The 25,377-nt window shown below is 49.6% G+C and overlaps 2 protein-coding genes across 2 annotated transcripts; both read right to left on the reverse strand.

Annotated features, from left to right (window-relative positions):
• Nucleotides 1-4,592: 4,592 nt before the first annotated feature.
• Nucleotides 4,593-5,597, reverse strand: PFICI_02997 (uncharacterized protein; the record flags this gene model as incomplete). The annotated part of the gene is made up of 3 exons (XM_007831578.1): nucleotides 4,593-4,910; nucleotides 4,959-5,350; nucleotides 5,411-5,597. 3 exons carry the CDS (start codon nucleotides 5,595-5,597, stop codon nucleotides 4,593-4,595), a joined length of 897 nt encoding a protein of 298 aa, XP_007829769.1.
• Nucleotides 5,598-22,164: 16,567 nt separating this feature from the next.
• On the reverse strand, nucleotides 22,165-25,101 carry PFICI_02998 (uncharacterized protein; the record flags this gene model as incomplete). Its single annotated transcript, XM_007831579.1, has 4 exons — nucleotides 22,165-24,655; nucleotides 24,708-24,809; nucleotides 24,883-24,969; nucleotides 25,043-25,101. The coding sequence occupies 4 exons, from the start codon at nucleotides 25,099-25,101 to the stop codon at nucleotides 22,165-22,167; spliced, it is 2,739 nt and encodes a 912-aa protein (XP_007829770.1).
• Nucleotides 25,102-25,377: the final 276 nt, after the last annotated feature.

Below are 25,377 nucleotides of genomic sequence, written 5' to 3' on the forward strand. Positions count from 1 at the left end.
CGCACTGAACACTCTCTCATATGAACATATTTTTTTTGTCCTTTCTTGGCTGGCGCCCAATGCAGGGCGCAACACGCATTCCATTTTTCTTCGCGCAATATTCGGATAACGGCCGCCCTGGTATTACGGGGTAGGCAATAATGTAGATTGTACGGAATAGCGAACGCAAGAAAAAAACGAACGCCTCGGAAGCAGTTCAATTGTAGGGAGTGCCCTTGCAGCCATTAGTTTGGCCGTTGAACGCTGCATCGTGTCAAAACATAGATGGGGGGGGAAAAGATAGAGAGAAATATGGTCGGTGCGCGCTATTGGCGTCGGGAAGCGCGCGCGAACCAAAAGTGAGGAAAACCAAAAAAGGCGGTAACAGATTTGTTTCTTTCCACCCTTCTTCCTCCTTCCCCCATGACGAGAGAGGGTTCAAAACATTGAAAGGAGCACCTGGACAACGTGTACAAAGATTCGTTAATGCGTGGAAAATTGATGGACAACCTTGTCGCATTCAATGGTCGCCAGCGAGTAGGTACTGGCTAACCAGCCCACGAGCGGTCCGTGTAGTGAGTGATTGATGAACTGGCTCACTCTGCTTTCAACCATAGCGGATACCCCCCCAGTTGGAAACCTATAAGGCCCCTCCTATTGTTGTTGGTGATATATCTTTTGAAATAACGGAGCGACCACGCAACGAGCAATACTCGGGTTCAATTAATGGGGACGACTGTAGCAGCTACCTATCGACAACAAGGATTCCTTCGCTTTCCCCCTTCCTCCTCCACAAGAACATCAAACAAAGAGGCCTGTCCATGTAATCCCTTCTTGCTGGATCTGTGCTTTTGTAATCCTGGTTGTCAGTACTATGGTCCACTGAGATAATTACGATCGGGAGCCAAGCGATGGATTTGCAGGCGGTGGGATATTGCAGACGATGATGGATACTACTATATTGGAATGGATACCCAGGCTGGCGGTTTTTGTTGTCAGGATACCTTATAAGCACTTGAGAGACCTGGCAGATATAGCCTTTACGCCGACAGGAGACTCTACTGCTTGCGAGGCCTGCAAGGAAAATCATTAAGTCTCCCAGCCATCCTTTTGTGCCTGACTATCAAGTTAAATTGATACTAGCTTATTAATTGCCCATGTACGGAAATGGTTATAATATCATTTATACGAAGCGTTTATAGATTTGTGTAACAGCCAGGACAGGAAATTTAATGTGCAAGTACCTACTAGGTATGTATGCTCTGTGTGTGTACGTACCTACATAGTAGCTCCAAGCTAAGCTCTGCCTGACTCCCAGTAGGTTGGTCCATCTCTGACCAAGACGTGACGTCTTCAAGTAATTGGATCGCGATGGCACATTTGCCTGATTCGAAATGATCGCGATGCTAATCCATATTGTCGTCACTGGGATTTGTTTCTTCTCTTCTTCCCCTCTGATCTTTTCTTTTTGATTTTGCTCTTTTTTCGTTTTTCGACTGAAGAGTGGGCAGCCGCGTACTAGTTTGGCAACCAGCACAGCGCATCAATACATACACTGACACAACCACGCGGGGGATCCGCCATGTAGGTACTGCACACACGCTATGCACAGGGCACATTCTAGTGGCTTCTCGGTCAATGCCGATCCCTCTGCTGACAACATCAATGTTTTTTTTTTTTTTTTTTGCATCGGATACTTGCAACCAAGCACCAGTAATGATCATGATCAGTGCGCAGTACTACCTACTGTTAGTTGCAGAGGAGAGGAATACATACGTACGATACAGCAGGGTAGGATTTAGTAAATCAGGCTGTGTGTTGTTGAGTCCAGCCCAATTCGCGACATCATCTCTCTCTCTCTCTCCCCTTGATACCCATTTCAAATGTGGTGCCAGAAGGGGAAAAAAGATGGGCTGTAGCATCACAAACAAGAGCGGTCTGCTTGGACCAGTGTCATCGTGTCTCTGACTGCTCGTATCTAGTGGCATTTGATGTCTTCCAAGCTCAAATGGATGGGGCCAAATGGTCTCCTCTTTGCTGGAGCAGTCAGTGGCAGAGTCAGGCGTTGTTCTCTTGACAATAAGGAAGGGTACATACATTATTACAGACGTCTACCATGGAAGCGCCAGTGAGAGAGCCTGGGATTTGCCGACCACGATGGGCGGCTTTGTTGCCGCAATGAGGCTAATGCTTTTTGCGCCGTTTGGCTGGGTCTAGGGTGTGAAGATCAGCATCCACCCACCAAGTTTCCACCAACAGGCATTTGTATCCACCAATATCTGTTCATGTATACAAAGTACACGCTACGTTCTCTCTTAATTATTATTATTATTATTTTTTTCCTGCTCTTTCAGTTGAGCCCCATCCCAAGATGATCAGCCAGCGAAGCCATCGTACCCTCCTCTTCCACTCTCACGCTCCACTGCCCATTTTGCTTTCTCGACTTAGCCTTGCCGCACTTGGCGACGAAGGGTAATGACTGTTGAGCGTAACGGGGGAGAGCTTCTGGGGGCGCCGCCGCAAGGGTCATGGGTATGGTCGTACATAGTAGGTATTGTCTGGATTGCTTGGCACAATGGCCTTTTGCCGGTAAATCCCACATCATTGGGTTTTAAGGTCCTTGTAACCCATATCCATGTTACCCATTGGCAAGATGCGCGACCCCGTCCGCACGCACCACCCCTCCCCCCCTTTGCAATGCATAGGTGGTACAGTTGTCTTGAACAGTTCCATAGAGCACTACTAATCGACTGGGACAAACCCTCTCTTGATTTTGTTTGATTCTTCAGTCGGTTTATTTTTCGTCTCATCATTCAAGACTAATACTCTGGAGATGAGCTTTGACCCCTCAAAGAGATAAAGCCCAAAAAGAGAGACAAGCATATACCCTCTTGTGGAGCGGGTATGTAGTAAATAAGCACCGCTGGGATGATTTCAACGGCCAAGTCCGATGGACTTTGAGGAACGATGAATGGAACAAGGCTGATTTGTTTTTATTTTTGTTATGATTTGAGTAGTCTTGATTACTTGCTCTTGCGCTGTCGGCAGTCGGGGAAGAAGGGCGGTTGTCCAAACAAAAAAGAGAAATTTGAGAAATTTGCCATGGTTGGTGATCTTCATCATATTGGTTCGGCAGGCAAGAACAAGGCCAGTAACAATGTGCCTTGTGCAGTATGGACTCGCGAGCCACGTGACGTGACTAGACATCGGCGGGCTCCCTAGGACGGACCGGGGTCACAACACCTTAAGATCGGGCACATATAGATTGGATGGGACGGGGGGTCGACCATCTGTAACAGATGTTTCTGCTTGTTACCCTCCAACAGATAGCAACTAGTAAACGAGGGCGGCTCAAAGGGGGCCCGAACAATGGCGACTGTCACGCCAACCCACTCTTACTACCACCACCACACAGATCCGTTCGTGTGTTGTAACACGCGATAGGGGGGGCGAAGTGATGGGGAAAGAATGGTGGTAACTTGGGTACGTATTTTGCAGATGCGTAGGTAGGCGAAAGGACAGGAATGAGAGAAGAAAAAAGAGGAGTATGGTGCCATTGGATTCGTTCGTGAAACTCAAGTGCCGATGGTTTAAGCTTCACCTAAGGCCTCCTGGAAGGATCTGTGCATCTTTTTTTTTTTTCTGGTTGCGCAAGATGATCTTCCGCCACTGAGTTGTTTCTCTGTCTTTTGTCTTTTTCCCCCCTGGTCTTGGCGGTGCACTTGGCTGCAGCGCCGATTCATGTCGTTTTACGAATTAGCAGCGGAAAAGGCACGGGAAAGTGGCCGGCGGCTTCGGCAATCTTAAAAAACCACAAAGTTCAGCTGGAGACTTGTCATTATAGTCGTATACAGATAGGAAACACCACAGAAACGCATGAAAAGTCGCACAACACATAGCAATGATTGAATGGAATGTCGAGGGATAAGTAAATATTTTGATCTTGGCTAGTACATCTTCCATTCCATTTCCATTCAGTTGGTAAGAGTCGCCTTCATGATATCTCTTCATCGTCTTTCGTACAAGCTTGGAAAAGCTGCCTGCCTTGCTCTGCCTTTTGATCCCACTCTGCCTCGACTCTTGAACAAATGATGCGTCTTATCTAGGTATACATTAGAGAAATACTCCCTCCATCCCCTCCCTTGCCTAGAGAAAACATGATTTTTTGCATCTTAGTGCAAGAAAAAAAAAACCAAAAAATCAAACTCCTGTGTAAATGCCCGATAAGAAACCACTTCCCCTTGCGCCGCCGGCAATGAAGATAATAAAGAAAACTGTAAATATGACAAAATTTTGGCGCAAATGATGCTAGTGCCGATAGCAGACTCCGACATCCTAACTTCAGACGATAGGTCGAAAAATAAAACATCCCAGTTGGTATATGGTGATTTGAAAACTCCTGAATGCCTAAACTCGGTGGCAAGCCATTGTACCGTGAGGTAGCGATTCCTATCCGTCTCTCCGTTCGTCTGTGATTATCCTGTTCCGTAATTTTGCGCGCAGGATTAAAAAAGGTCGTATGTGTTGGAATAAAAGACATGGTCGAATGTTATACGATCGATTGGTTTTCACAACCATTTTTTCTTCCTCTCCTTGTTGCTTCTATTGCAGGCTTATCGCATGCCCGAGCTGCTAGCCTCGAAGTTGTGGCATCCACGCTCGTGTCTCTTCATGTTGCTCCTGACGCTAAAGGCCTTTCCGCAACCAGAATGAGGGCACTTGAACGGCTTCTCTCCGGTGTGAGAGTGGCTGTGGATGCGGAGCGAGCTAGGACGCGAGAAGGCCTTGTTGCAGGTCTGGCAAATGTAGCGATCCTGGGACTGAGGGAAGGATGCTGCCGAGGAAGGCGAGATGTAGTGGTGGTGTTGCCATGGGTTAGGTCCAGAAGCAGGTGGTAGAGGCACAGAGACAGCCATAGGGGGGAAGGCCTGCTTCAAGTCAGTATAAGCATTAGTTACTCGGTATCGTGATTCAAGTACCTGAGGCAAGGGTCTCTGGTAGTAGAGTCCAGATATTTGAGGCTGAGCCGAGGGTGCTGGCTGGTAGTAGGCCAAAGAGGGCTGGCTCATGTAAGATGGAGCTGCATATGGCTGGTGAGAGTATGCTGGGGCTTGAACAGGTACTCGAGGGATAGTGGCAGCCGTCATTTGGTGGCGTTGGATCTCTGTCTCCAAGGGCGGCGTAGACTCGTAGTAGTAGTTTGGTGCAGAAACTACAGACACTTGGCTGACTGATCTGGTCGAAGGCGATGCGTGGCCCTCGAACGAGGCATCGGTGCTCATGGGAGGGGTTGGCGGCATGGCTGCTCTTGATGAGGCATTGTTGCCGTAGTGAGATGAGTTGGGCCGTGTCTCAGACTTGATCGAGGAAGCTGTGGGATGGGTTAGGATCTGTATAGACTTGTTCCTGCGCACCAGTGAACTGTGCTCACCTTGCTGTGACTGCTGTAGAGAAACTGGAGAGCTCTCCGTTGTCGGGGATCCAGCATCGGCCACCACCAACAGGTTCGAGATAGAGGGAAGCGAGCATTTTGAGGCCTCGTCTATCGGAGGCGAAGGCGGAGGCTGAGGGTAACCGTAGTGAGCACCAGGCTGACTTGTGTATATAGATGCTGCCATTTTTGCAAGTACGTGATGTGTATGTGTGTATGTACGTGTCAAGCGGTTCTTTCTTGTTGGCGTTCCAATTAGCGTGTATGTGTAGTAGTAGAGTATTATAATAGTTGTCGGATTGTTGCCAGAGTATTAATACGGTCGAACAGATGGGATTCTGAACTGTCGAGGAGAGATAGCACCGGGACCGTTGATGTAAGTAAGTAGTATTAAAGTAAAAAGAATCTTGATCTAGTCAAGTGTTTGTTTTGGGGTAGGTTGGCAAATTGGTGTGGGAGTGGTGGTCACTTATGTACGGCTGGCCATGGAAGTCGACGACGACGAGGATTGGATCTGTATCTAACAGATCTCCCGGGAGTACATAGAAGAGAGACGATCAAGCGTCAATCTCCAAGATAATCCCTGGGCAGCAGCTGTCACAAATTGTGTGTGGGTCTGACCAAAGCTCTTCGAGGGGGTCACGGCAAGACCTGGGATGAAAGCAGTGGTGATCGCCGGTGTCGAGAGGTACTCCTGCGTCAACGGTAGGGAAAGAAAGGAAAAATAAAAGTAGTACGTACTTTGCTGCTATAGGCCAGTAGTACGTACCCGATGTATGGAGCCCTCTGACGAGCTTTAAAAGACTCTTGCCATGTCTTCTTACCATGTCCTTACCTTACTCTGGGGGTGCCGGTGAGATCGAGGAATGCCTGTGCTCGTCCGCCCCAACATATTGAGCATGTCCCTGTTGGACAGGGGTCCTGGTATGGACCAGTCAGTCCCGGAACATGGCTTGCATGGATTGAACAAAGGTCGAATGAACTTGGGTGTCGCCTCTTTTTTTTTGGGCTTGCTTGCTTGCATGTCTGCAGTCAGTATGGTGTCTAGTTCATCGGTACACTAGGTACGAGCAGTGTGTGTGCTAGAGTAGTGTAGGTACACAGCAGACAGAGGAAAGAGACAAGCCAAAAAGAGGTGAGGCAGGGATGGGCAGCAACAAAGTATCCAGGGATCCTGAGAAAGGTCAAACGGTCACTGGTTATGCACCAGGGCTCCTTTCTCAAGGCTTCTGGGGTGCCGAGGCGGCCAGGTCCACAGTACAGACTTGTGTTCTTGCCTGGTCCTTGACAATCGGCTGGGGGGGCCCCCCGGGCACAAGAGCACCAAATGTATTCATTTGCGCGGGCTCGGCTGCGGATGGTACTTGGGTGTGCTAAACCATTTATCCCAGAAGCCGGCCGGCCCCACATGCACTAGAGAGCATTTTGACCTTAACACGCTAAACCGGAAGACGTAGCATACTACACCTACACTAGCCCAAATGTGTCTGTCAAGGTACTGGGTATCGACCAAAAAAGAATTCGAAAGCCCTGTTCAATTCTTAAAAGTATCCTCTGTCTGTCTGCGTTGCGGGTGAACGAGGCGCAAAGCACTCCCGGGGCACTACTACCGTTTTTGGGGAGGGATGCCGCCCGGAAAGCTGGTCTGCGATCCCATAGATCCCTGGTGCGCGTGCGCTGGGATCATGTTTGGGGACATGGGTCTTGGCTGGCTCTCCTGGGGGAACTTGAGACGATAATCGACTCGAGTTCTGTCGTCCCTTGTCTTGGGTTTGATGCCGCAACAGCTTCATCGCATCAATGCTGTTGCTCGCTGGCTGGGCCCCCCGTTACATTCACTGCCTTTGGCTCAGGCTGTGACCGGATTGTACAGTTGATCTTATGCCGTTCATCCCCACGATTCCAGCCAAGCACGTCCCCAAACCAACCTGTCAACCCCATCTCCCATGCAGTCAATCTTCGGATGACCGGTTCATGTGTTGCAGAATGTTTGCATCTGTTCTGAGTTCAGGCCGTCCGTCATGGTCCATCATTCCCCCTCCCCAATCTCACATCTCCCATAAACCCACCAGGGTAGCATCTGGGCATGGTCAGATAGTCGTGGTGGAAACAGACGACATGCTGCCAAACCTGCAACAAGGGACGAAGTCAACCTTTCGGCTGCACAAGTTTCCGGCCTGTCAAGAAGAAGAAGGGGCCACTGTTGCTTGTCTAGCGCTATGTATGAGCTGGCTGCGTGCCTGGAACTCAAAACCGAATAACTATGTACTACATGATGTGGTTCATCATCATAGCACGTTCCGGATGTAGCATAGAGCAGGTATACACGAGTCTATGTTCGATGACTGGCAGGCAGGTAGGCAGGTAGGCAGGCAGGCAGGTAGGCAGACATGCAACCAAGCATGTCGTGTTGTGGTATCTGTGTCTGGTTGGGTGGCATGACGTGACGGACGACGATTATGGTCGGTCTCTCATCAACGATCTTCAGCGATCATACAACGCTGGCTTGCTTATTCATGTGTGCGCATACGTAGGAGGAGCCTTACGGCATAGCGGGGACCCGGGGGACTGACTCACCTGTCGAGAAAAGCCTTATGAGATCTCTCGCCGTGAAGGTTATTGAGATCTCATACCCAATACAGAACTACGTCCGCTGCTGAGGCAGATCTCGTGGTCCACTGTGAATGCGATGACCCCCCCGTCACGATGCCTGGTGGACAAAACTCGATCTTTGCCTCTGCCAGGCCCTGCCAGAGCAGTCGAAATACAGGTTCACGCTTTGGGCGCGACGTCATCTCTTTCCCTCTCGGCCGCCGTGGTGCTTCGGTTCTCGATCATGAATATCCCGCGCACCCGGCGCCAGCCAGTCACGCTTTGGCGTTTGAGAAGGGAAAGCGGCTGCATTAGTACGGTGGAAGTTGCCGGCCACCCTCGACTGCTGCTAGCTAAGCAGTCTGAATGTCCATGAGTCGCCAATGCCTTCGGAAGAGGCGTTCTTGTTAATGTTTCGTGAATGGATGCCAGGGGTTCCTCCTAGAAACGGAGGTTAATTTGATATGATCTTCAGCTTGGCGCCAGGAGTCGGCCCTCGCTTGCGCAGGGTGGTCTGAAGAGCATACAGGGGCTTGCAGGGGGTGATTCCATTTAGGGGTCCAGGTTACCAGATCCTGGTATCCGCCTGCTTTTTTGTCCAACCGACTATTCGGCACATATTCTGAATGATCAACGAAACGTGAGGCATGGCATTAAAGTTCTGCTAAACTCCCGAGGGCTGATCTGTGAGACCCCAAACCAAGCTGGGGTAAGGCCCAGTGGTAAATGCAGCTGAGCCGAGTCTTTTTGCGGCCCAAGATTGGGCTGTATGTAACCGATCTGTGGGAGAATTGCTGAGTAGGTAGTAGTACACTATGGATTTCTGGTCAATGTGACCTCTTCCTACCCATCGACAGGCGCATAATTCGCCCCATACTTGCACACTATGCACATAAGCAAGAGCAGCGGGTTTCGAGTGTGTTATCCCGGAACTATGGCTCTGGGTTTCGGGGAGCATGAGCCGCATCGCGACCCAGGATATATGGAAACTATCACATAGTACAAGCAGGTAGGTAGTAGGGAATAATAATAACAATAAGAGCAGTGCCTATCAGAGGAGTCGGAGCAATGCTGACTGGCGGCCGCGAGCAGAAATGAAATAGCCGATGTCTGTGAGCGACCGGAGAGAGAGCCGATGCTCGCACAGATGCTAAGTCATGCTGAGTAAGTTGGTTAGTGGCCGAGTGAGTTGTTTGTTCTTAAGCAGTTAAGCTGCACACTCTCTTGCGCTGGCGTTTGTGCCACTACTGTACAGGCTAAGGCTCCTAAAGAGACGCCAGAACTACGCCAGAATGCGCCACTGTGCTTTTTTGACTTTACCCAAGTCTAAGCCGGAATAATGAGTGCCGCTGATCATCACCTACGCTTGCCGCTGGCAATTGAATCAGGAGAATGTCCGATAGCCTGCAGAAGCCTGGAGGCCGGTGCGGATTTCTGGTATATTAGTGTCTCGATTGAAATAAAATTCCTCCAAGGCTGAGTTGCACGTAGTATACCTAGGTAATGTAGTGGCCGGATGAGTAAATAGCAGCAAGTTATGGGGCAAAATGAGTGGGTGCCTGCTATTCTTTCCGACTTGGGTATCTTTGCAATTAGTTGTGATTCGAGGCGACTTCTTGGAAATTCATAATTGTTCTTCCTAGTAGCAAACATATTAGTCCTCGTGCCGCGAAACTTTGGCGCCTAAATAAACACAAGCCGCGATCTTCTCCGCCTTTGTCAGATGATAATAGCCCATTTCCGTCCGGGATCTCATGATAATCGCCGTTTACCGAATGCCAATGTCCGCTATAGCGCTGCTAGGAGCGTGAAAGGGGCCATTTAGAGGTCATAATGAGGCAGCTAGCAGCTACCGTCTACGCAGGACTGTGATATACTCGTCCGTGCAATCCACGATAACCTTGGAAGTCTTCATGTTATAGAGCGTTCATACAGGCGTTAACCCCCTGGGTTACCATGTACTGTTGGGTGGTTTGCTAGCATCCCCCAGCTTCGCAAGCCCGTCGAGCGTTGAGATTAGGGGAGCTTGGGCCCAAATCTTCAGTGCATCTCACTGAGAAAGGACCTAACTCTGATCCATCATAGCGCGGCAACAGCTACAGTATTTTGTACTAACCGAAGATGGATACCAGTTCGTAAGGCTCTGTGGCCGTTGGAAAGGCGTAAAGGGAAGTCCCTGCTTTTGCCCTGTTAGCCGCCTGGAATTGGTAGTTCATCTGGGTTGCCCCTTTGGCACTAGCTCATGAGCTGCGTCATCAGTCTAGCCAGCCTCGGAGCTAATTTTCATTATTATTATTTCGTATCGGTGTCTGTGTGGACAAGCCTGCTCCATGGGGCTCTCTGGGGCTCTTTTTGGGGGGAGCAGAAGATGATGATGCTCAGTGTGGCTTCTCAACTGACTGGCGAGTAGCGGTCTTTCTTCGGGCTTTTGACTATCCAAACCACGAGCCCCTCCACACCTGGGAGACAGCGGACTCTGTGCGTAGACTACACTACACGCTGAATGAATAGCACACAGGCACTGGCACACACACACACATACACTACTGTGGACAGGTAACATACACTACTACTACTAATACTACTACTACTACTACTACTACTACTACTACTACTACTACTACTTCGTACGTACTGCCGAGAGCCTCCATTTCGGGTCAAGACCTCTTGTGAAGATCATCATCCCCTAGGGCCTTCTACGGCATCTAAACAAGACCCATCAGCGAGATCCGGTCCTCGTGCGCGAAAAGGAGCAGGATTTCCATCCCAACCCCAAGCTCGGCGAACACTCTGCGCTCTCGAATCTTGGAGTGGATTGGCCACCACCCGAGCGAGTGCCGTTGAAGATGATGTCTGTCTGCCTGCGATACGGTAGATGAAGCTCACCATTTGCCCTCCGCCGCCCGGCATATCGGTCGAGCTGACAGGCAGTAGCAGACCCTGCTGACAATCTGAGGAGCCAACGACGGCAGATCTACCTGATTACATCATACAATCCGAGTCGTATTCAAGAGACTCGGAATCGACTCAGTTTGTGCATGGTTCCGCCGGATCGTGCAACACCCCAAAAACGCGACATACTTTGTACCAGACGTTGGGGTGGGATGGATATGCGAGGGAAAGAGAGTGAGAGTGAGAAAGGATCTGACAAAGCAGTTTCGCATCATTCGTCTTGGAGGTTATGCTGTCGCAAAGAGGCCGAGCCGACATCATGCCGCTCTGTCCGGACCACAAATGTGCCTCACGGGCATTGCTGCATCTGCGGGCATGGGAAGACAACCGTATGATTAAACTCAATGATATCTATTCCGTAGTCTCTGAGAATTCTCCGCGCCAACTTGGGGTATCTACCCATTTGACGAAGCTCAAGCCTACCTAGTTAACAATCGTTTCAAGTAGCTTCAGGGCAAGGTTGGTCATCGCCGATCGACTTCAACGGTCTACACGGCAGTCAGACCACTAAGACCAGATCCATTCCACTGATGTCATGTCATGCCGAGTCATCTTGTTCGTCGTCAGCCCATCAAGCTTGTTGTTTTGTTGCAGGTGCCACCAAGCAGTGAGGAATATAGTCGACTATAATGAGTTTCATGCTCATGCTGCTGCTGTTGCTGCGAATAACAAGCTGAATATGCAAGTTTGCTGCCAAATGTACAATCTAAACTGCTTTAGGTATGACACACACTTTGAGTAGATGCATTTTGCCCAACACCTGACGGCTACCAGGGACAAGGCTTGAAAGAAGGGGAGGGTGTCTTGAGAGCCGTTTGTTGTCAGTATCATTATTATGAGCCTCATCGTATCCAGCGTGAGGTAATGATATCCCAAGGCTCATTCATCTCAAGGTTGGGATCCCATGGGGCGCATGAATCGTCCGATCAACCACTCATTCCGTCCCATCTATCTGCCGCCCGAGGTTATTAGATGGCATCTCCCGTGATTCTAGCGCGCTTCTAGAAGCCCGCTCTGAACCCTGCTGAAGATCGCCCGAACTGTCCCAAGGATCGACCTTGGGGCCTGCTAATAATACCCACAATCACACAATTACCAAAAAGGCGGTAGGTAATCAGCAGCCAGCGATTTAGGCGGGGAAGAGCAAACAACAGACAGGAAGAAAAAAAAACTTTAGTGAGCGGCTACCACAAAAACACGTGTTCGTGCTACGCTGTTCCTTCTTATCCATTTCCCCCCCCCCCTTTCAACACAGGCGTGATCCATGCTTGACGTGCCTCTCGGCATGCGGTGAGAGCATCACCCTTTGAAAGACAAACATGTCGACTGCGCCCAGCGGGATTGCGACAAAAAAAAAATAGCTAACCGAAACGCGCCGTAGCACCTCCAGAAGCACGGCCCGGACGCTGGTTCGGAGGCTGCCCATATGTTCATGTGACCAAAAAATGTCACGGCATTTCCGGATGTTTGCCCAATCCTTTCTTTCGCGGGCGCCGCCGGATTTGCCCGCATCATTAATTCAACCACTGATCTCACCTTGGCCAGCACTCAAGGATCTGGATGCCCAAAAGGACCACAAAACAAACTATTGTTGTTGTTGTTTTTGTTTTTGTTCTTATTGCTATTTCTCAAATTGTTGTGATTGATTATGTTGTGGTAGTACTAATCTGTACTGAGGGCTGCTGTTGCGGGCGTGCGGGCGCCGCCGATGCTAATTGTCCGCATGGTAGTAAGCAGACCTACTACTTGCTACCCAAATTATGGTCGTGCTCGGATCGGTTTCTGACTGGTTACAATTGCGACTATGATTGGACGCGATGCGACCGTTGTTATCCTCTTTCCTGTGGCACCCCAGTCGACTTGATCTCCGAAAGCCGCGACGATCATCCAAATCGCTCGACCGACAGGGAGACAGGCAAATGGGTCGGCAGGTCTGGCTGGCTGGCTGGCAGGCAGGCAGCACTCTCTTCTTTGTCACGATTCTTTTCTTTGCCCGTCTCAACACGGTTCAAGTCCCACTCACGTATTGGCGGCATCAACACAGACACAGCTTTGCTGGCCACTGGAGCCACAGTCTCTCGCGTGACGTAGCGGCTGCTGAGAAATGCTCAAGATGCTGTGCTGGCGGCTCGTGCCTGCGTGCCTGACAAGCCCGGGCTTCCGTACGTCCTGGGATATCGCTTGCTGAGCAGGATTATCGGCTTGTCGCTACGAAGGTCAAAATTTCTCTCTCTCTCTCTCTCTCTATGGATCTGACGGTACCTGCCTACCTCGCCCCGATATCCATGCCCCTGGAATCGATACTCTCCATCTTCTTGGGGGCAGTGTGCAAGGATCCCCAGCAAGGTAAGGGTTCTATCAGATGGGGGGACGATGGCTATCGTTCGGCAGAGCGCTACACTCATTCAGGGATATCGCGGCCGTCATTGTGGTCTGATGTGGCTGCATACGTGCTATCGTGATTCGTGAGTCCAAAATTGACCTCGAATCCTGGCATTTAGACATGACAATCGCTTTTATCTCCGATGGGAAAATCTGGATCGATGGCCTGTCTAGGACTCTCTTTTCAGCCTTTGGGTGGCTGCTTATACCCTGCGGAACGGTGCATCACCCGCGGAAGCGTCCAAAGTACCGCTCCACAAGCCACGAGACGTGTCAGCAAGATGCCGAGAGATCTTTAAACCTTTATTGTCGGCAATGTGGAGGATAGGTAATAAGTCTGTAGTATCACAGCAATCAAACCAGAATCGATACAAGCCCCTCTGTAACGTACAGGTACCGACCAGCCATGCATAGTGCCTCTCCATCTGGTGGAAAGCATTGATCATATCTTGATCCAATATCCAGTGAGGGCAGGCTAACTGCTGACCTATACAACTAAAGGGTATCCTAACGTATTATGTTTATCTTGTTCCAGGATGCTCTGTCCATTTCTGTGTGCTAATGTGTCCTGACTGCTCAACGTTTGGCCAGGAGTCAGGACTTTAGGTGCGAGGGCCGTTGAGAGTGCATGGACTGGGTCCTTAAAAGTCGAGATGAAAACCACGCGGCGAATAGGGATGGTCCCTATAGAGCCACGCGACTATATGGACGCTACTATATACGACCAAATTGGCACCGCACCCTCGCTTCCTGCCATTGCTGGAGCTGCCACCTAAGCGACGTTCCAACCAATATGCCATTGCATTGAAAAGTAACCAAATGAGAACCACATGTAATCATATTCTTTGTCGCGATGCCTGAAATTACGTGGGAATCTATTCAACTATACTGGACATTTTCAAAGTATCTCCCGCTATAGCGCCTTGCAACTTTGTTTCTCGTGTGGCAATCTGAATGAGAGATGAACAGAGACAAGATCCGTCCACCTTGTGCACAAAACTATAATATTATTGTTCATTGCATTTACTGTTTTGGGTAGTCTTTGGAGGACGTCCCTGTTGAAGATCTCGCCCGCGGGGCAAGAAGAGTGAGTCCCGATACGACGAGCAAGAGGCAGGGAGTCCATCGTGGACCCTTGACCAGGGGTACCTGGGGAGAGGTCTGGAAGAAGCCGCCCAACGGTTCTCCATCCGCATCTCCTCTGTTTATCTCGAAGTTGCTGTTTCCGACCAGTAACAATTCGCCCTCAAGCTTCGCCTTGCCTACCTAAACTTCACTCCAGTACCCAACATTTGACTCAGTGTAGGCGGCGGCTCTAATTCCTTTCTGAACCCCCAGCCCCTGATATCCACGCGGCTTATGGCGCCCTAGGAATCTCACCTGAGCAAATTGTCTGGGCAAAGTACGGCAAGTACAGATATTCAGAAGAACATGACATGACTCTTGATTCTCGCCGTTTCAGTGGACCCAAGGTCAATATTTGCTGGAGCCAACATCCGCCGTCCTGCCTGCCTGTCTTGCCCACCCGCCCACACAACCTGACATCTGCTATTCGATCGCGGGTTCAATACCCTCCAAATTCCGTTTCCAAGTCCTTGGGATCCATTTCCACACCCAGATGAGATGTTGGCCCTGCTTTTTTCTCCTCTGGTTTTCCCCACCAAAACCTCGACCGCGATCCTGGTGCACTCATGATTCGCAGCAGGGATAGCGCGGGCGAGACGGGACAAAGTTATCTGACGGAAACTGGCGATGTAACCTCGCAGACCAGAATGCCAATGAGTTCAAGAGGCTTGCCCAGCCCTGAGTGACATCAACATGCCGCAGAGAGAGCAGGGGGGACAAATACAGACAGCAAAAGGTAAATATGTTCTGCTGCAGTAGTGTATTGCCGTGTGGTATGGCACTTTACTGTACTATGTAACTGCCGCCCTTTTAGCAGAAAATACGTAGTTGATGCAACTCTGCCTGTGATGCAAAGAGAAGAGGCTTTTTTTGTCCCCTACCCCCTTCTTGCAAAGTATAATTCTGGCTGATCGTTATTCAGCCAAGTATCATTCTTGCTTTGCCCGTAGTCCAAACCGTTTTGTTCCATCGACTACACAGTACATGCTACGTACTCACTTTTCCCTACGCTCCACCACTCTGGCAAGCATGTAGCCCCCATTTTGTCCAAAGAGGCTTTCGTCGTCATGTACCTACTCCTTGCATCCCAGCCCTTCGGCGACAGCCTGCCGAAAGCTTTACGAGATAGAGGAGTCTCGGGGGTCTGTCACCTGAAGATCCTCACTGCCGATCAGTAAATCTTTCGATGAGGTACTCCATCTACTACTATCACCGAAAGTTTAGGGGATAAAGTAGTGGTCGTAGTATGTAGGCTGTACCTGCAAGGCGCAGCAGCCGCAGTAGTATTGCTCGCTCCGGATCCGTTCGCTGCCTCTCTGTCTTTTTGCTTTTCCCAACTCTTGTGGCCGACATGCCTCGAACCTCGAACCTGAAATTCCTTTCCCAAAGTGTGAAGATGGTGTCAGCCCTAGGTTCAATTTCCTTGGTGATGGTTCTTGACTTGTCCTGCTTGTCATCACACACACATGTACGTACATGCAACTAACTATTTTACACACACACAGGTCCGTACATATGTATGTGTGTGAACGTTGTATGTACAGTAGCGCACTGTCACTTGCAGATTGGCTCCGCAGATGGTAACCAATATTGAAGATCACGATCAATTGCCCCATGCTCCGGATCCTTCCAGCGCGGTGATGATGCTGTTCTGGGCGATGATGTGAACCCACGGCAATGGGACAGAAAGATGTTCCCTCCCCACCACCACCCACCCACGAGAAGAGGGCCAGCCAGAACCCACCTTGCGTGCTCTGGGCTGCGTCCCAAGAACGGTCATACCACCCATGTATGTCCATCCCTCCCCCCTCTCCCCTGGTGGCCCTTCAGCCTACCTACCTACCTACAACTACGTATTGTCACTGCTGTGCCGGTGTACCAGAATCAGAAGAGAAAGCGCGTCTGCCAGTTGGTCCTCTTTCGAGATTCCCGTTCTCCATTATCATCACAAGGACCGCCAGTTGCTGCTGCATTGGCCTCCCCGGCTGCCGGGCTTGCTCTCCGCAGTGGGCTGACCTGGCCGTCCGAGATCGACGTTGCTTCTCTGCTTTATCCCATGCTCTCCTGGGTCGCGGCAGTTCAGTCGGAGCAGGCATGGTAGGCCCCAAAGAGGGATGCTGCCGTGTACCCGCACGCCAATGTCGTGTTTCTTTCTTGTTTATACATTTCGATATGTGGTCAGCAAGAGAACTAGAGTAGCATTGAGGGCGAGCAAGAAAAAAAGACATGAAAAGAAAGCAACATTGCCAAAAAGCCACTGCGAGAAGACTTCCCAAAACAGTGAGTCCAACACAGGTGGCTACCCGAATGAGCAGAGGATCGATGATTACAGCCGACAGGGCTCTCTGGCCGATCCATGCCAGGGCAAGCCAAGCCCCTGGTATTCTCACATCTCATTTCAATATCTTACCATGTCCGTCTTTCTCTCACGCATAATACATGGTATTGCAATTCAGACTTTTCTCAACGGCCGCCCAGCAGCTAATCCGTTTCACGTGGCTGATCGCTCTCTGGAGGAAGCATCCCGTCGTGGATCAGCCGTGTTCCCTTCCCTCCCTTTCCCAGCCCGCAGCCGCTGCATGGTCGGTTCGAGATGCCCTTTGCTTTTAGAGTGGGAAATCAATATACGTAGATCAGCGCCCATTGTCAAGATTGAACCTCTTTTTCTTTTAATCCTTATATGCAAGCCACTCATACACAACGGGAAATTTCAAAAGCCTGACCCAGGCGCCAGGGAAAAGACATTGCTTTCTTTTCCCCCCCTTGCTGCAAAATCGTCCGACGGCTGGAAAATAAAAGCTAAAATGAACCTCGAGCCCATGCTTTCCCACGTGTCTACAAAGTACATACAAGTCATTAATTAGTGGGAATTTCGAAAGAGCGTGCCGCAGGTGCCGCAGTGTTTCCTCTGACCGTACTATAGCGTATTCCCTCCATCTCGACAAGACAGATAAAAAGGCATCACTGTACATTTTACCTGAAATTAAGCTCGACTAGGCAAAATTCCTTTATTCACCTAATGATTGCTTCTACTGGTGCAAACCAAAGGTACAATTGAAAAGATTTGCCCTCTTACCTATGCCATGCTCGTACCTGCAAAGAAAACTTTACAAAGACTTGACCATACAGGCAGAGACAGACAGACAGACAGACAGGGGGGTTCCACTGGCCAGGTATTACCAGGAAACTCTCTTTTTCTTTTGTCTTGTTCGTCTCTGCCTTTCGTTTTTCTTTGTCTGCTTTGTCAATGATCGACAGCCGGAGCCATGCATCTCTGAGGAGGGCCATGCCATAACATGCATATTGAACTCCTCCCCATGCAGGCGGATTACCGGAAAGCAAAAGCCAGAAGCCTTGCTCGCCCGCCCGCCCGCCCACATGGCCGGTATTGCTTTCTTTCAAAGTGGGAGGGGAGGGGGGGAGGCGTCGTCGTCGTCGGCCTTTGCTGGGTACCGTAGTACGTACATATGTGTATGCAGGTTGACAAGGCTCTTTTTTTTTTTTTTTCTCTTCTTTTCCCTCCCTACCAGCCTACCTCTTGTCTCTCCACATTGTGAGATAACGTGAACCGGATCCCTACCAATCGGTAAGGTCTTTTTGGTTCTATTCAAAATCTCCCACCCCCGGTCCCCAGTTATTTTACCTGGCACTCGGGCCCCTAGGGTTCCTTATCCGTTCGAGATACGGAAAAAGACGTTTCGGGGGGTTAGGAGCGGAATTGGCGCCATGGTGGGAAAAAAAGCAAAATAGCAAAAAGAAAAAAAAAGGCATCAACGCACGTGTAGAACAAGCAAATACAATCAATACTGAGGACCACATTTGCGGCAGTGTATCTCGTGTCACTTTTGGTAATCTTGTCTCGCATCGGACACAATCTGCCGTATATAGGCTGTGACACCGAATTTGACTCATCTATCAATATGCCGATGCACATGTGGTCTATACAATACGTAGTCATATATTGAGGCTTGTGTAATGTCTGTTCACCATCGTTCGAGAACTCGTCACATTGGTGGATATACCTACTACTACCACCAGGACTGCAGCCCTCCAATCAAGAGCATAGGTGCGATGCTTATCTATGATGCTGGGAATGGTGCAACGAGAGGATATTTTGGCATTTGTCAGTTGAAAGACCACTGAGATAGTATCGGGAAAAATCCATGTTTGAAAGGATACGAGCGGTTCATGCTCGGCGAAATTGCCTTTTCATCTTCCTCTTCTTTTCTTCTTCTTGACGGATAACTTTAGTATCGTGATCTTCGCGTCAATTGTACATTTTTCTCATATGATGGCTTTTGAGATATTGGCCACACCATGCCATCGAATTATCAATTAGCAATTCACTTCAATTGTGACCAGCATGTTACATAGAGCTCTGCAGTCCCTTTCCTGTTTATGGAATCACTACAGCAAAATTGGGAGGAGTAGTGAAATGCTATTCTCAAGTCACATCTAGGAGTTTCGTCCGTGTTCAATTTCAATTTGAATATCATTCGTTTCTTAAGTTTCACACCAGTCTCCAAAGGTAACGGTATTCTGTTGAAACGAAACTTGATATATTGGCTCAGCTTGAAGGAGTCTATCTACAGTTCATGTCTTTTGAGCCTTCAAACGAGTTGTACAGTAACCTTTTCAAGAACAGGTGCTCTTATTACGGTCAAGCGAGACGAATGACAGGTCCAAGGACACCAGAATATCCCATGTTTCAATTCCATGTCGTTCCCAACATGTTGCATGATATTGTAGAAACAGGTTAAAGTCGCTTATTTCGTCATCTATTCGAGGTATCAGGAACTTGTCATCGTGATCATCTCATATCCACAAACACAGAACCAGATATCTTTCGGTCAGGCTGAGCCAATGTTTAGAGTTCACAAGGCCGTGCGGATAAGTAAAGGCATTTTACTCCTGGTCAAGCTAAAAAAACGGATGCGAGTCAGACGCGTACTGTGTATGCATCGCGCAGGCATCATTTCTCACAAACGCAACCCAGCTGATTACTTTTTCACTCCATCGTGATGCCGTGAGAATCGGAATTGGGATGGTTCACGGACTGCTGGGCATCAATACTCGGTCTAGTATCGGATGAGTCAAAATCTGCCTACGTAGAGATTTGCAACGTAGCACAACGTATAGGTAGTACGTGGTTAGCAATATCATGATATTATCAAAGTTATCTGACCCTGCCATAATATGGTGGAGTGAACCGATCGACGCCCCTCTCTCCTTCTCTAGTACTCCAATCCCATCTCCCGTTGGGGAGCCGCTTGGGCGATCATAAGTCCAGAACGAACCTCTTGACGATCGACCAGTTCTTGCTCTTGGGGGTGGGAAAATGTGGCAAGATGTGGTCCATAAAATGGCTCTTGAGTCGTTCGATGTCCGCTTAGGGAGGTTCAAGAGAGAGACCCGCTTGTCAGACCAAAACTACTGTTAGAATCCGCATGTCCTTTTTGATTGAAGTGTATGGCATGTAGGTACCGTCTGCAGTATCTTGAGTACCATGTATCACTGTATGGTAGGTGACAAGCCAATGACCACCAAAAAAACCCCCATTTTCCGAACTGTCAGACCCTCCAGTATTAACCCCCCCGGTCTGACATGGATGTAACCCCCAATCGTCCTTTTTTGAACCCTCTTGCTTGCTGCTCACGGACCGCCGCCGGTGAGCCTGGCGGGCTGTCGGGGGGTGGGTTGGGAAGAGGACTTCTCTCTCTCTCTCTTCTCATCAGCGGAGTCCAGAAAGAATTATGGGTAATATGATTCCCCACTTCCGCCCGTTGACGGTCGATCATGGTCTTGATGATTGGGCCAACACTTGCGTCAGTGATCTGCGTGCTACCTACGAATACGTATACATGGTATTTGCAGCAAGCAAGCAGCCAGTCAGCAAACAAGCCCAGCCATCAGAACATACCCTACTAAACTCTCTCCCGGTACCGAGTGCCCAAATATCCAGTACCCAGTATATACAGACCTTGACATAGTTTCCACACTCAATAGTAAAGTTTAATTCCTAAAACCCTCTAGGTTAGTCCCACGTTGTGTAGGGGGAACGAGGATCTGCCTCTTTGCCTCTTTTCTTCTTTGGCCCACAACACGAAATGGTTCTTCTGCCTTGTCGTGCCTACTGCTTGTCCCTCGAATCGGTACCACATCTACCCACATGCGTTGAACGCATCACCTCGTGTCACCCAAGGGGGGTTTCTTTTTTTTGTGGCTTGCAGGGCAGCTTGCGGAAAGAGAATGATCGACAGACCGGGCTGCCCCATTCCCTCTCTTGTCTCTTTCTCCCCTATGCATGCACTTGTATATTTCTACGTAGTATTATTGCTGACGAGAGAGGGAATGAGTCGTGCTGGGTTAGAGAATGGGGTAATGGTCTGCAAATCGGCTGTCCATCCACCATGCATATGACGGGATGCACAATGCCTTCTTGGCTACATGCTCTTTTTTTTTTTATGCTCTCTCCCTCTCTTTTCTTTTGTTCCCAGAGAACCTGCGGTGCGCGCTCTGTCCCGGCTTATCATCCGCGGCGGCCGGGGCAGTGGTCGGCGACCTGGAAACGACATGCCTTGATCTAGACTGAGGGACGGTTCGCCTCCCCCCGAGTTATCTCTTTGCTCCTAGTACTGTAAGACGGGAAAGAAGGAGATGCATGAAATCTGCAATATGAGAATGTTGAGTTGTACGAGATCCTCCCCCATGAATAGATGTTCACGCCGTGCCGCCGAGATGCTTCAATGACGCGTAGTATGGGAACTGCCGTTCCTCGTGCAGTCTAGTTTACTTCATTAACTCCTTTTCCTTTCTTCTCTTTCGCTACTTGGACTTGAAAAGGTGGCCATCTCATTTCTGGAAATAGAGATGGTCGCTATGTTCCCTGTAGATCTCATAGGTTGTCGAGTTTGCCGTGGCATCATGCCGGTCACATCAAGCTGATGGAGGGGAGAGATTAGGAAGCGTGCCCGAAAGAGGGTGTAGAGCACCCGATACGTTGGCACCACTGACGTCTCGTCGTTTTGTTGAACCCCCCAAACTCCATCCCGCAGCAAAGCATCCCAAGTGACCTAAAATGACGCGCTTGGTAGACTAATGCAACTCCTCCCACCTCGAGGTCATACAGTCCGGGGATTTGCTGGGTAACAATTCGTCGTTGCACTATCATGTAAGAGTGGCTATAATGTTTCACAGCTGAGTCCATCATTTGCTGGAATTCATACAAAAGCAGCGTTGACCACGTATCAAGACACCGAGGCAACTCTATACTAGCTCTACTAGGTGAAGACATCTTGTCGGCAGCTTTCGACAGCACCAGAGCTGGATGGTTTTGGATGTCTCGTGGTGGTTTTTACCGTGACTGCTCATGAACGGCCGGACGCTACTTGGAGCCTGCAGCTGTAACTTCGTAGTCAGATGAGCACTTTTAAGGAACTTGACTGGATCAACGAAGAACCAGGCCGAGTGTTTAGGACTGTCCATCACTGCAACATTGAATCTTCATGAGACAGAAGACCGGATTACTTACCAAGAGCGAGTTTTGTGTCACCTACCACCTTTGACCGCGCGATTTGAGACAATGAAAGACGCATAGCTTACTCATAAGAGTAATTCACCGAAGAATTGGTCCATAATATCTTATTCATTACATTATATGCATCAGCGTTGCAAATGCGTCCAGTCTCAGGACGATGGAATATTTATGTCCTCAGTGCTTGCGTGAAAGCGTGTAGTCGATCGATCATGACAGGCATGAAGCCAGTCAAACTGTCCTCCATGATTGACTCGAGAAGTCGGAGCGCATCTTCCTCCTTGAGATCGAGATGAAATCTTTCCTTGACCTTGAAGACTGCCTTATCGGGCTCGATCTTGATGTCAGGTATGTTGGCATGGACCATGAGACTAAACAGATTCAATATCAGATTTGATGATTTCCGCAGGGCCGTGAATGCAAGGAAGCAATACTGCTTGAATTGCAGATACAGTTCACTAGGGGGACTAAAGCCACCCATGGCATCCACCATTTCTTTGCTCAATTTCAGCGCGGGTGCAAAAGGCTTGGGATCACGTCCCAGGATGAAGCCGAAATCTGCGTGAAAGAAGTGGCCGTCCGGTGCTAGTAGCAGGTTTTCCAGATGCCGGTCGCCCACGCCAAGTATATATGTGATTACGCAATAGCCGGCGCAGGATTTTACAAAGGTTTCGAGTGTCTCTTTTCTTACACCTTGGTACGCTCGTGGATCAGGGTTGTGCTGCTTCAAATATGCAAGCGCTGGATTGTTGCCGTACTTCGATGAGATTGCAGCAAACGTCTGTGATGGCACAAATTGCGATGCACCAGCAGTCGTACTGGTGGCTAGGATCTTGTATGGTGATAACTTCAAATCCAGATTCTCTTTCTGGAGCAATTGATCCATCAATGTGATGATTTGAATCACCAGCTGATCCTGCCTCAGGTCATCACCAGTCTTGAAAAGCATGGGATATTTGCCACCAGCAGCGGTCTTGAATGTCACCATGATGGGAGACAGTGATGACTTGAAGACACGAGTCTCGTCAGGGACGACACCTGTGACCAGCACTGAAGGATCCAACGGAAGTGGGACAGGAGGGTCAATAACAAGTAATTCGTTCTTGGGATCTGCCAAGAAAGCCTTGACTTTATCGACTTTCCGTGAAGTGGTCTCGGACGATGTCTTGATTTCGCCTGAAATTTTAGACAAAACAGTTATAAGCTCAGCCTGTTGGAGCAAGGTTTTCCGGGTGTCAGTACCGCCAGGTCTAGCCTCGAGCTCAACCATGAAATCATGCAAGACTTTGGCATACATTGTCCGCACTTCTTGACCTTGCTCAGGACTCTTGTCGTCGTACTCCACGACAAGGTACCAATAGAAATAGGTAGCTAGTGTGAAGTTCTCAACTGCCCTCGAGATTAAGAACGACGCCAATGAGGATGTATCAAGAGCCGGCTCGTCCGTATTCGTAGGCACATGCTCGAACTTAAGAGCTTGTACAAGTTGCAGTAGATATAGTAGTAACTCATGGTCATCGGCCTTTCTCAGACGGTCGACCGAGTAAGCGCGGACGGCGGAAGCATCAAACGTTGGTCCGAGAAGTTCCAAGGCATCGTCCACGTCGATTTCGATCCATTTGCTCATGACTTGGATGGCTTGCTTTGATTCGCTCTGGTCTTGCCAGTTGACTGATTTGACAAATTTGGTGAGCGCACGCTTGTCCTTGGTCAAATGGTACCGAAACTTCCACACAAGGTCCTTCTCCTCTGGCGTCAGGCTATGGGTGGGTGAATATGCCATTATCACATTCAGCTCGTCCCGAACCTTGGCGTTGGGTTTTAGGTCCTTATCTAAAGTCCCGTGGCGATGCTGGCTACGAACAAGGCGCCTGTGTTTGGCCTCTGCAGGATTGTCCCGCGCCGCAACTTCTGGATCGTATATGCGAACAACGCGGTGGCCCCCATCGTCGGGTCCATTGATGCCTGGCCCGAACTGAACCTCTGGGGGTGGCTTGAGGTCCATGTGGGACTGCGAAGCAGATAAATGCTGGACAGACGAAATCGGTGGTGGTGGGTACTCGTGATCAGTAAAGACGATTGGGAAGTCGAATCTTGGCAGTTCGACCGTAAGGGTGAATTTGGACGGATTCGATGAGAGGTCGTGCCCATTTGAGTCAGTACTGTTGTTCTGCTGCTTATTGCCAGTTCCCAGCTGGCTGTTCGTTTGCCTCTGCAGAGATTTGATAGAATTTCTCGTGGCAGCCGCACCGCGTTTCTCTGATAATCGCCAAACCATTTGGTCGAGCCATTCAACCTTGGGGATCTCGTTCATCTCGTACTTTTTAAACAAGCGATCCATGCGCTCGAGCTCTTCGGCTTCCTTGTCCAGAGTAGTGGCCGCTTGTCTTGCCCCAGCTCGCTGTTGTGCTGGCAACCATGGTGTGGTTGTGCCATCGTGACCATCGGCAAGTCGATGTCTATGTATCTGGCATTTCAAACGTCCCTTTTGCACCTGACTATCCTTGTCGAATAAGGGTAATGTTGTACCGCCAAAGGGGACGGCATGACCCTGTGCTTGCTTCCCCCCAGTCGGCGAAACGTCCCATATCGTGATTGCTAGTCGCGAGTTGAGCGGGAGAGATCTATACGGAATCGGGATGTCGAGCCACTCGTTCCAGCTACAGCACTGATTAGCCTCTGTATCCTGAGTTGGAGCTAGAGGTCCTGCACCTTCTCTCGTTCTTGAATGACTTGTAGGATGTCTGAACAGGAACCGTCAGAGGTTTGGAGCCCGCCCAGACTTGGACTGTCACATATAGATCGGAGTGTGTACTGTCGTGTGGGGGAGGGAAAGTTAGCGATCTATGACTGGCCCCCAGGTGTAGTCTAATCTGGCGTTGCGCACCTCGTATTGGATCCGATGTATCTTAGGTCGGGTCTTCGAAAGAGTTCGGAGGGCTTCGGAGGTGCCTCTTCGCCTTCAAGATTGATTCTATCATCAAAACGCTTCTGGTCAGCACGACTGGGCCAACAGCAAGATGCCTGACAAGTCGATACAAGCTTACATGCGAACACTCAGCGGGTAGTCCAGCGACTCGGAGGTCACGAAAGAAAACGGATCCATTTCAAGGCTTTCGGTCCATGGTACAAATGCGAGACTGGGAGAGTTGCGATTATTTGCTCGGAGAGTCTATATTCATGAAAGGTTGCGACGTGACAGTGAAAGAGGTCGTGGTCTAGAATCATCTACCTGGGTAATGTAGCCTGGACTGTATCTGGGAACCCGGTTGGATTGTCGTCATTTGACAGCAATCACGAGCTGACCAGAGTCGCGCGCCTTGAGCACTGCATCGGTGAACTGGAGCTCCGGTGCACGGATCATCCAAGAGCTACATTAGGT

This window comes from Pestalotiopsis fici (assembly GCF_000516985.1).
Source record: "Pestalotiopsis fici W106-1 unplaced genomic scaffold PFICI_Scf_2, whole genome shotgun sequence".
In the NCBI taxonomy this organism is placed as follows: domain Eukaryota; kingdom Fungi; phylum Ascomycota; class Sordariomycetes; order Amphisphaeriales; family Sporocadaceae; genus Pestalotiopsis; species Pestalotiopsis fici.